This window comes from Mustelus asterias, chromosome 4 (genome assembly GCF_964213995.1).
Source record: "Mustelus asterias chromosome 4, sMusAst1.hap1.1, whole genome shotgun sequence".
NCBI lineage: Eukaryota > Metazoa > Chordata > Chondrichthyes > Carcharhiniformes > Triakidae > Mustelus > Mustelus asterias.
The window spans coordinates 111,549,707-111,562,272 of record NC_135804.1 but is presented as its reverse complement, the minus strand read 5'-3'; the positions used below and the strand labels follow the sequence as shown (position 1 = coordinate 111,562,272).

General features: G+C 44.3%; 1 protein-coding gene across 1 annotated transcript in view; it reads right to left on the bottom strand.

Annotated features, from left to right (window-relative positions):
• Positions 1-12,566, bottom strand: part of sytl4 (synaptotagmin-like 4) — a 92,260-nt gene that overhangs the window by 20,476 nt on the left and 59,218 nt on the right. Inside the window, exons 11-12 of the mRNA XM_078211638.1 lie at positions 7,366-7,449; positions 1,648-1,826 (exon numbers count right to left, since the gene is read on the bottom strand). Coding sequence (XP_078067764.1) covers positions 1,648-1,826; positions 7,366-7,449 — 263 coding nt within the window. The remainder of the gene's footprint in view (positions 1-1,647; positions 1,827-7,365; positions 7,450-12,566) is intronic.

The following is a 12,566-nucleotide window of genomic DNA, read 5'->3' as shown; positions in this document are numbered from 1 at the left end:
GATGGCTGGATTTGCGGATAGCGATGAACATTGTCGGACAATACAGCAGGATATAGATAGGCTGGAAAATTGGGCGGAGAAATGGCAGATGGAATTTAATCCAGATAAATGCGAAGTGATGCATTTTGGAAGAACTAATGTAGGGGGGAGTTATACAATAAATGGCAGAGCCATCAAGAGTATAGAAACACAGAGGGACCTAGGTGTGCAAGTCCACAAATCCTTGAAGGTGGCAGCACAGGTGGAGAAGGTGGTGAAGAAGGCATATGGTATGCTTGCCTTTATAGGATGGGGTATAGAGTATAAAAGCCAGAGTCTGATGTTGCAGCTGTATAGAACGCTGGTTAGGCCACATTTGGAGTACTGCATCCAGTTCTGGTCGCTGCACTACCAGAAGGACGTGGAGGCTTTAGAGAGAGTGCAGAGAAGGTTTACCAGGATGTTGCCTGGTATGGAGGGCCTTAGCTATGAGGAGAGATTGGGTAAACTGGGCTTGTTCTCCCTGGAAAGATGGAGAATGAGGGGAGACCTCATAGAGGTGTACAAAATTCTGAAGAGTATAGATAGGGTGAGCAGTGGGAAGCTTTTTCCCAGGTCGGAGGTGACGATCACGAGGGGTCACGGGCTCAAGGTGAGAGAGGCGAGGTATAACTCAGATATCAGAGGGATGTTTTTTTACACAGAGAGTGGTGGGGGCCTGGAATGCGCTGCCAAGTAGGGTGGTAGAGGCAGACACGCTGGCATCATTTAAGACTTACCTGGATAGTCACATGAGCAGTCTGGGAATGGAGGGATACAAACGAATGGTCTAGTTGGACCAATGAGCGGCACAGGCTTGGAGGGCCGGAGGGCTTGTTTCCTGTGCTGTACTGTTCTTTGTTCTTTGTATATAACTCATTCACAAAGAGGAAGGAATAACATTTTTTCCAGTAACAATAAGCGTTGCATATCCAAAGTGGATTTTCAGTTCTAATTTTTCTGCAGAGGCAAAAACCTTACTAATTAACAAAACCATCATGCAGTCTTTGCAGACCATTAAAATGCTCTGAATAGCTCAGCAGACTGCCAGAATGCATCTCAGAATTAGGGTCTTGGCATTGTAATATGAAGTGGAGATGCCGGAGTTGGACTGGGGTAAACACAGTAAGAAGTCTCACGACACCAGGTTAAAGTCCAACAGGTTTATTTGGTAGCAAAAGCCACTAGCTTTCAGAGCACTGCCCCTTCATCAGGTGAGTCACCTGACGAAGGGGCAGCGCTCCACAAGCTAGTGGCTTTTGCTACCAAATAAACCTGTTGGACTTTAACCTGGTGTTGTGAGGCTTCTTACATTGTAACATGAACCCAGGGAAGTGGTTAGTGGCAAATATTAGATATTCTGACTGTAATTCCAGCATCCAACATATGTGCTAATTTTCAAGTAAACATCATAAAATGTTCAATTCACTGAATATTTTCAGAACAATATGGTATCCACCTATCTCCAGACTACAGAGGAATTAACACTTAACTCAAAGCTTTGATGACAAACCCTTCAGCTGAACAATGGCTTGCATTTTGCTGTTAACTTTACGCAAGGAGCGTTTGCTTCAATGCAGAGATATTTATTTTAGAAACAGTTGATTTTCCACAAGCAGACACACTTACGGGTTTGACTTCCTCTTCTTCTCATCTCCGTAAGCCAGGTTACGACACTCCTTCACATATACATTAAGTCCTTGTCTTTTTTGGTCATAATTCAGAAGGAAGATGATTTCCCCAGTAACTGTGACATTGCCATAATCGCCTGCCTCACTGTAGATGCTAGTCATGCTGCCTATTGTACTCTGAAATATAAGTACTGTAACGTTAGTTTGAAAGTAAATTAACAGGGAAAACTACAGATCCCAGTTTGTTAAAATTTATCTCATGCAATTTATAATGAGGGATCCTCAATATTATTTATGTAATCTTAATATATTTACCAAGATGCACTGCAGGAACTCACCAAGGCTCCTTAGACAGCAGCTTTCAAACCCACGACCACTTCCATCCAGGAAGACAGGGCAGCAGACACATGGGAACACCACCATCTGCAAGTTCCCCTCCAAGTCCCACACCATCCTGATTTGAGAATATATCACCATTCCTTCACTGTCACTGGGTCAAGTTCCTGGAATTCCCTCTCTAAAAAGCACTGTGGGTGTACCTGCATCACATGGACTGTAGCAGTTGAAGAAGGCAGCTAGCTCACCACCACCCTCTCAAGGGCAATTAGGGATGGGTAATGAACCCCACATCCTTTGAATGAATAAAACATTTTGTAAAAGATTCAATACGACTTCTTGAGAAGCTTCAAACTATTTTGCTTCCGGTAAGGAATTCAGTGGAATGCTTTATGCTCTTTGAGCTGAGGAATGCCAGGGTTGAGAAATCATCTATCACTTTTGTTATTCAGTATCACCATAAAATACTTCTCGACCAGATATCATGAGTTAATGTAGCGTCTCCTCTGGCCAGTCCTCTCAGCACTCTCAGGTCAGTTATAGGTAGCATAGATCTAATTTAAAAAAATCTATCATCTTATTTACTTGGGTATGGAAATGGCAAAATATTAGAGAAGTGACATTTATGATCAGAAAAAATTGGCTTAACAGGTGGAACTATGTTACAAGAAATACATCAAAATAGATTAAATTTTATACCAAAATGTGTGATGTTATTCTTGAGTTAATTAGCCTGGTTAGAAGGCTATATACATCACATAGCTAATGAGAACAGGTTCATCTTAGAATTGTATATTGATTATTTATTTAAACAATAACATTTTTCTTCCCCCCCTAATGGTTCCTGAGTTTATCCGGTGAGTAGCTGAGCCTCGACAGAACTTGGAGATCCCAGGGTTCAAACCTCAAACAATGCTAAGTTAGTTGAGGAGAATAAGACCACTCCAATTGGATTGATTGGCCCTAGGCTATTGAGGGCAGAATTGGTAGTATTTCTATTCCTGACAGCCACCCAGTGACTCCTGATCAAGATGCGCATACATGAATGTTTTGAGAGGACTGGACCAAATTTGTCAGAAGGCCACAGCAATGAGTTACTGCAGTCTGACTGACTCTCACTGGACTCACCCTGGGACAGAATCAGCGCTTTCAGGAGAGAAGGGAAATATGCATTTCTCTCCAGAGTGAACCACTCAATAAAATGTTTTTAAAAACTGGAATGACCTTGAAATGAACTTATAATATTTTTGCCAACAGAAATAAAACAGCAACTATCATGGATAGATTCAGTTGCTTTTCCCACACCACTTAGCCATCAGTCCCAGGAGAAACAAAGAGCACAGGTCGGAACACTGTTCACAGAAGAAATGAAGTTGGGGAGGCGATGGTCTCATGGTATTATTGCTCGACTATTAATCCAGACACCCAGATAATGTTCTGAGGACCCGGATTCGAATCCCGCCATGGCAGATGGTGTCATTTGAATTCAATTTAAAAATCTGGAATTAAGAGTCTACTGATGACCATGAAACCATTGTCGATTGTCGGAAAAACCCATCTGGTTCATGAGTGGCCTTCAGGGAAGGAAATCTGCCGTCCTTACCTGGTCTGACCTACATGTGACTCCAGAGCCACAGCAACGTGGGTGACTCCCAACTGCCCTCTGAAATGGCCTAGCGAGCCACTCAGTTGTAACAATTGCTACAAAGTCTCAACAAAGAAATGAAACCGGACGGACCATCTGGCATCGACCCAGGCACCGGAAAAGAAAACGGCAAAACAAACAGCCCTGTTGACGCTGCAAGATCCTCCTCACTAACATCTGCGGGTTAGTGCCAAAATTAGGAAAGCTGTCTCGCAGACTAGTCAAGCAACAGCCTGACATAGTCATTCTCATGGAATCATACCTTAGAGAAAACACCCCAGACACCACCATTACCATCCCCGGATATGTCCTGTCCCACCGGCAGGACAGACCCACCACAGGTGGCGGCACAGTGGTATACAGTCGGGAGGGAGTTGTCCTGGGAGTCCTTAACATCGACTCCTGACCCCATGAAGTCTCAGGGCTTCAGGTTAAACATGGGCAAGGAAACCTCTTTCTGGTTACCATGTATCATCCCCCTTTGGCTGATGAATCAGTATTCCTCCATGTTGAACAACACTTGGAGGAAGCACTGAGGGTGGCATGGGCGCAAAAGGTACTCTGGTTGGGGGATTTCAATGTCCACCACCAAGAGTGGCTCGGCAACAGCACTACTGATCGAGCTGGTCGGCTCCTAAAGGATACAACTGCTAGACTGGGTCTGCAGCAGATGGTGAAGGAACCAACAAGAGGAAATAACATACTTGACCTCATCCTTATGAATCTGTCGGCTGCCGATGCATCTGTCCATGACGGCGTCGATAAGAGTGACCACCGCACAGTCCTTGTGGAGACGAAGTCCCGCCTTCACATTGAGAATAACCTCCATCGTGTTGTGTGGCACTATCACCGTGCTAAAATGGGACAGACTTCGAACCAAACTAGCAACTCAAGACGGGATATCCAGGAGGTGCAGCGGAATTGTACTCCAGTACAATCTACAATCTCATGGTCTGGCATATCCCCCATTCAACTATTACCATCAAGCCAGGGGATCAACCCTTGTTCAATGGAGAGTGCAGGAGGGCATGCCAGGAGCAGCATACCTAAAAATGAAGTGTCAGCATGGTGAAGCTAAAAAACAGGACTACTTGCATGCCAAATGGCAAAAACAGCAAGTGATAGACAGAGCTAAGCGATCCCACAACCAATGGATCAGGTCTAAGCTCTGCAGTCCTTCCACATTTAGTCGAGAATGGTGGTGGACAATTAAACAACTCAGTGGAGGAGGAGGCTCCACAAATATCCTTATCCTCAATGATGGAGGAGCCCAACACATCTGTGCAAACGATAAGGCTGAAGTACTCGCAGCAATCTTCAGCCAGAAGTGCCAAGTGGATGATCCATCTCAGCCTCCTCCAGTGGTCCCCAGCATCTCTGCTACCAGTCTCCAGCCAATTCGATTCACTCCATGTGAAGGCACTGGATACTGCAAAGGCAATGGGCCCTGATAACATTCTGGCAATAGTACTGAAGACATGTGCTCCAGAACTTACCGCTCCCCTAGCCAAGCTCTTCCAGTACAGTTACAACACTGGCATCACAGAATCACAGAAACCCTACAGTGCAGAAGGAGGCCATTCGGCCCATCGAGTCTGCACCGACCACAATCCCACCCAGGCCCTACCCCCACATATTTTTACCCGCTAATCCCTCTAACCTACGCATCTCAGCACTCTAAGGGGCAATTTTTAACCTGGCCAATCAACCTAACCCGCACATCTTTGGACCGTGGGAGGAAACCAGAGCACCCGGAGGAAACCCACGCAGACACGAGGAGAATGTGCAAATTCCACACAGACAGTGACCCAAGCCGGGAATCGAACCCAGGTCCCAGGCATCTACCCAACAATGTGGAAAATTGCCCAGGTATGTCCTGTACACAAAAAGCAGGACAAATCCAACCCAGCCAATTACCACCCAATCAGTCTACTCTCAATCATCAGTAAAGTGATGGAAGGGATCATCAACAGTGCTATCAAGCAGCACCTGCTCAGCAATAACCTGCTCATTGACGGCCAGTTTGGGTTTCGCCAAGGTCACTCAGCTCCTGACCTCATTATAACCTTGGTTCAAACATGGACAAAAGAGCTGAATTGCAGAGGTGAGGTGAGAGTGACAGCCCTTGACATCAAGGCCACATTCAACCCAGTGTGGCATCAAGGAGTCCTAGGAAAACGGGAATCAATGGGTGTCAGGGGGCAAACCCTCCGCTGATTGGTGATTTACTTGGTCCATAGGGAGATGGTTGGGGTTGTAGAGGGTCAGCCATCTCAGCTCCAGGACATCTCTGCAGGAGTCCCTCAGGTTAGTGTCCTAGGCCCAACAATCTTCAGCTGCTTCATCAATGACCTTCCCTCCATCATAAGGGCAGAAGTGGGGATGTTCGCCAATGATTGCACAATGTTCAGCACCATTCATGACTCCTCAGATACTGAAGCAGTCCATGTTCAAATGCAACAAGATCTGGACAATATCCAGGCTTGGGCTGACAAGTGGCAAGAAACATTCACGCCACACAAATGCCAAGCAATGACCATTACCAATAAGAGACACTCCAACCACAGCCCCTTAACATTCACTGAATCCTCCACTGTCAACATCCTTGGGGTTACAATTGACCAGAAACGCAACTGGACTCACCACATAAACACAGTGGCTACAACAGCAGGTCAGAGGCTAGGAATACTGCGGCGAGTAATTCACCTCCTGACTCCCCAAAGCTTATCCATCATCTACAGGGCACAAGTCAGGAGTGTGATGGAATACTCCCCACTTGCCTGGATGGGTGCAGCCCCAACAACACTCAAGAAGCTTGTCACCATCCAGGACAAAGCAGCCCGCTTGATTGGCATCACATCTACATACATTCAATCCCTCCACCATCGACGCTCAGTAGCAGCAGCATGTACTATCTACAAGAAGTCTCACAACACCAGGTTAAAGTCCAACAGGTTTATTTGGTAGCAAATGGTATTTGCTACCAAATAAACCTGTTGGACTTTAACCTGGTGTTGTGAGACTTCTTACTGTGCTTACCCCAGTCCAACGCCGGCATCTCCACATCATGACTATCTACAAGATGCATTGCAGCAATTCACCAAAGATCCTTAGACAGCACTTCCATCTAGAAGGACAAGGGCAGCAGATAAATGGGAACACCACCACTTGCAAGTTCCCCTCCAAACCACTCACCATCCTGACTTGGAAATATATTGCCATTTCTTCGCAGTCGCTGGGTCAATATCCTGGAATTTCCTCCCTAACGGCACTGTGGGCCAACCCACAGAACACGGGCTGCAGCGATTCAAGAAGGCAGCTCACCACCACCTTCTCAAGGGCAACTAGGAATGGGCAATAAATGCTGGCCAGCCAGCGATGCCCATATCCCATGAATGAATAAAAAAGAACAAGATCTGCTGGAATAGGGTGTTAAGGGAGGCCGAACAATACGTTGGTTATTTGATCTTCTTGGCTTGAGAAGGAAAGAACACAAAATAAGAAATTACACAAGAATCTATCGTCACACTGTGACACATGGAGAGAGTTCCTGCATCAATACAATCAGCCTGTACTAGGAAATACTGCCAATAGTGGAACATCTTGGTGAAGCATCTAGTTCACATAGTCCCCATTCGGACTATGAATGGGCATTACATTTAGTCTTATATTGGTTTCTGCGCATGCATCTCATGCACGAGGAATTATATTACGATATTTTGCTGAGTCACTTACGACAGAATGGCCACTCTTGAGACTTTGGCGACTTGTTAGCCGATGGATTTTCACCAATTTATCAATGTCTTCTTCCTCCTCCTCCTGTCAAAAGGCAGAAATTATAGAAATTAGAGCAGTAAAGCTCAATGTGGGGATTGCTTCTGTAACACAGAATGGTTAACTGTTGAAGCAATCACTTTTTAACTTCCCCTTCCGAATTCAGAAAAAAAGTTATCTGTCTGTTTCTCAGTTTTTAGCAACTAGGCATTCAGGGTGCTCTAGAGCGACCTTGAACTACCAAATCTCACGTTAGGAGAGCAAGCAGCATCAAGCTTGGTTTCCCCTCTGGAGTAACATTTATGAAAAACACAATTTAGCATTTGGAACCGCTGGTCCTCTTCTATGTCAATTTTTGTGCCAAACATGCTATGATATGGCACAACTAAAGATTTGATAGCTTCAATGTTCCCTGGAATGAGGGTTGTCTTTGATGGGAGACTGGGTAAATTGGGCCTATATTGTCCAAAATTTAGAAGAACGAGAGGGTATCTCACTGAAGCATACAAGATTCGGAAGGGACTTTACAGTGTAGGTACTGAGAGGTTGTTTCTGCTGGTTGGGGAATGCCAGGTCAGATCATGTCATACTGAGATGAGGAGAAATTGTTGTTAAGTGTTGTGAATCTTTGGAATTCTCCATGCCAGAGTATCATGGATGCTCCATCATTAACTATCTTCAATGCTACAATAGATGGATGTCTTTGCCTCTCAGGGAATAAAGGGATATTGGGAACAGGTGGAAATATGGAGTTGAAGCCTAAGATCAGACAAAATCATATTGAAGGTGTGGTAGTATGGTCTACTATTGCCCCTCTTGTGTCCTGCTGACTTATTCAGAGTGGAGTAGTTTGATGAGCAGAGCCTAACCTGATGCTCCATCAAAATGCAAATGAAAGTTTTGGAAAGCTCGTGTTCACACTCAAATTGAAGTTGGGTATTCCATTTACATAGAAGCAGGACTAGTCCATTCAACCCACTCAGGCCTGTTCTTGCCATCAAATCACAGCTAATTCATGTCTCAATTCAATTTACCTATAGAAAATTGCAATTGATCAGTTAAACTTTTGGGAGAGAAAATTCCAGGTTTCTACCACTCTTTGTGCAAAAATGTGTTTCCGGATTTCACTCCTGAAAGGCCAAACTCAAGTTTTATGATTATGCCCCTTGTTTCAGATAGCCCTACAAATATATGGATTAGGAGCAAGAGTAGGCCTCTTGGCCCTTGAGCACACCCCACCATTCAATAAGATAATGGCTGATATAATTTTAGCCTCAATTTCACATTCCTGCCTATCCCCGTTAAACTTTAACCCCTTTGCTTATCAAGAATCTATTAACTTCTGCTTTAAAGATATTCAAAGTCTCTGCCTCAACCACCTTTTGAGGAAGATAATTCCAAAGTCTCACAACCCCCTGGGACTTTTCCCCCTTCCTCTGTCTTAAATGGGCACTTTCTTATGTCGCCTTTCGTTCTAGATTTGCCCACAAGAAGAAACATCCTATTTACATCCATCCTTTCAAGACTCCTCAACATCTCATATGTTTCAGTCAAGTTGCCTCTTAAATTTCAGTCGATCTTTTAAATTTCAGTAGATACAAGCCTAGCCTGTCCAACCTTTCCTAACAAGACAACCTGCAAATTCTAGGTGTTAAATTAGTAAACATTCTCAGAACTGCTTCCAACGCATTTACATCTTTCCTTAAATGAGGAGATCAATACTGTTCATAGTATTCCAGATGAGGTCTCACCGGGCCCTGCACAATTGAAGCATAACCTCTCTACTCTTGTATTCAATTCCCCATGCATTAAACAACAACATACTATTAGCTTTGCTAATTATTTGCTGTACCTGTATACTAACCTTTTGTGATTTATGTACGAAGACACCCAGATCCTTCTGCACCTCAGAGCTCTGCAATTTCTCACAATTCAGATAATGGGCTTCTTTATTATTCATTCTGCCAAAATGGACAACCTCACATTTCCCCACATCATCACCCATTTGACAGATCTTTATCTACTCACCTAATCTAGCTACATCCTTTAGTATCCTCCTTATGTCCGTTTCACAACTTACTTTACTACCTATCTGTGTTGTCAGCAAATTTAGCAACTATCCCTTCAGTCCCTTCATCCATGTCATTTATATGAAATGCAAAGTGTTGAGGTCCCAGTATTGGCTCATGAGGCACACAACTCCTCACATTCTGCAAAGCAGAAAATGACCCATTTATGTCTACAATGTTTCCTATTAACTAACTAATCCTCTATCCGGAGCGGCACGGTGACACAGTGGTTAGCACTGCTGACTCTCAGCGCCAGAGACCTGGCTCTGAGTACCGGCCTGGATCACTGTTCGTGCGGAGTCTGCACATTTTCCCATTGTCTGCGTGGGTTTCCTCTGGGTGCTCCGGTTTCCTCCCACAGTCCGAAAGACGTGCTGGTTAGGTGCATTGGCCATGTTAAATTCTCCCTCTGTGTATACTTACAGGTGCCGGAGTGTGGCGACTACGGGATTTTCACATTAACTTCATTGCAGTGTTAATGCAAGCCTACTTGTAACATTAATAAATAAAATCAAAATAGATGCCAATATGTTACCACCTACACCATGAGCTTTTATTTCCTCAATAACTTTTGATGAGGCACCTTATGTTTTGTGTCTCCCTTTGAGTATGTCCACTATGTTCCAATCTAATGGAACCTTTCCTCAATCTAGTGAATTTTGGAAAATCAAAACCAATGCAGCAACTGTCTCACTAGCCACTTCTTTTAAAACGCTTTGATGAAATCCATCAGGATTTAAGATCTTGTCAGTACATAGTCCATCAATTTGCTCAGTAACACTTTCCCTGGTGATTGTAATTTTCTAGAGTTCCTTCTCCCTTCCAATTCCTGATTTACAGCGATGTCTGGGATGCTATTTGTGTCTTCTATAGAGAAAACTGATGCAAAATACCTGTTCAGCTCATCTGCCATCTCCTCATTTTTTCATTATCAACTCCCCAGACTCACTTTCTATGGGGCCAACCCTCACTCTTATTAACTCTTTTCTTTTTTAAATATCTCCAGAAATTCTTACTATCTGTCTTTATATTTCTACCTGGTTTTCTCTCATATTCTAATTTTTCCCTTCTTATTAATCTTTTGGTCATTCTTTGCTTTATTTCTTCTGACCTGCTATCCATCTTCTGATCTGTCATTCATCTTTGTAAATTATATGGTTTTTCTTTATATTTGATACTGTCTTTATCTTTTTTAGTTAACCACCAGCAGAGGGACCTGGGTGTGCAAGTCCACAGATCCTTGAAGGTGACGTCACAGGTGGAGAAGGTGGTGAAGAAGGCATATGGCATGCTTGCCTTTATAGGACAGGGCATAGAGTATAAAAGTTGGGGTCTGATGTTCCAATGTATAGAACGTTGGTTCGGCCGCATTTGGAATACTGCGTCCAGTTCTGGTCGCCACACTATCAGAAGGACGTGGAGACTTTGGAGAGAGTACAGAGGAGGTTTACCAGGATGTTGCCTGGTATGGAGGGGCTTAGGTATGAGGAGAGATTGGGTAAACTGGGGTTGTTCTCACTGGAAAGACGGAGGATGAGGGGAGACTTAATAGAGGTGTATAAAATTATGAAAGGCATAGATAGGGTGAACGGTGGGAAGCTTTTCCCCAGGTCGGTGGTGACGTTCACGAGGGGTCATAGGTTCAAGGTGAAGGGGGGGAGGTTTAACACAGATATCAGAAGGACATATTTTACACAGAGGGTGGTGGGGGCCTGGAATGCGCTGCCAGGCAAGGTGGTGGAGGCGGACACACTGGGAACGTTTAAGACTTATCTAGATAGCCATATGAACGGAGTGGGAATGGAGGGATACAAAAGAATGGTCTAGTTTGGATCAGGGAGCGGCACGGGCTTGGAGGGCCGAAGGGCCTGTTCCTGTGCTGCATTGTTCTTTGTTCACTGATGGTGCATCCTCCCCTTGGAATTTTTCTTTTTCATTGGAATGTATCTATTCTGTGTATTCTGAAATATCCCCTTAAATTTCTGCCACTGCATCTCTATTGACCTATTCCTCAATGTAAATTGATAATTCACTTTCACTAGCTCTCCTTTCATGCCCTTATAATTGTCTTTAATTAAATTCACAATGCTAGTCTTAAACCCTCTCCTTCAAACTGAATGTAAAATTCAATGATATTATTGTTATCTAGGGACACCTCCACTGTAAGTTCATGCATTAATCTTATCTCATTGCAAAATACCAATCTGGTATAGCCAGCTTCCTGGTTGGATTCAGAACATGCTGATCTAAGAAGTTATCCTGAAAACATTCTATGAATTTGTCATCTACACTACTTTTGTTTACCTGATTATTCTAATCTATATATAGATTAAAATCCCCCATGATAATCGCCATACCTTTCTGACAAGCTTCTACTATTTCTTCTTTGGTATCCCATCATACAAGTGATTACAGTTAAGGGCCGTGTACAGCACTTCCACAAGTGGTGTTTTGCCTTTGTTATTCCTCATCTCTACCCAAACCGCTTCTGTATCCTGGTTTCCTGAACTTAGGTCAGCTCTCCCTGGTGTGCTAATATCTGGCAGAATCTTAGGAGAACTTTGCAGAGTGTCAGTTCTAATGAGAATACTGGCAAGGAACTCTCCAGCTCCACTGGCCAGTTTTCTCTCCGGATCATATGACATTAACTGTGAAAAAAGTGGGCATGGTTTGTGCCAGCAGTCTGCTGCAGGGTTGGGGGGGGGTGCTCTTTGGGCTGGGAACTGGCTCACTGAACAATAGTTAATCTCTCCCATCCTCCACAGAGGTATCCGTGACCATCCCACAACCTCATTCCTCCCGTGATTATCACCGGCATTGGCCCCCTTCCCCCGATCATCACTGACACCCTATTGCTCAGTGTCCCCCCCCTCCGACCCCCACCCCACCCCCCCGACCCCCACAAATATATGAGTCCCTGCATGTTAGGGCCTGCCCCTGGCATTGTCCTCTGGCACGGTTTGGCACCTCCAAGTTGGCACTGCAGTGCCATGAGGCACTGCCAGGGTGCTGTCTGTCCATGTCCTTCTCCGTAAGAAGTCTCACAACACCAGGTTAAAGTCCAACAGGTTTATTTGGTAGCAAAAGCCACTA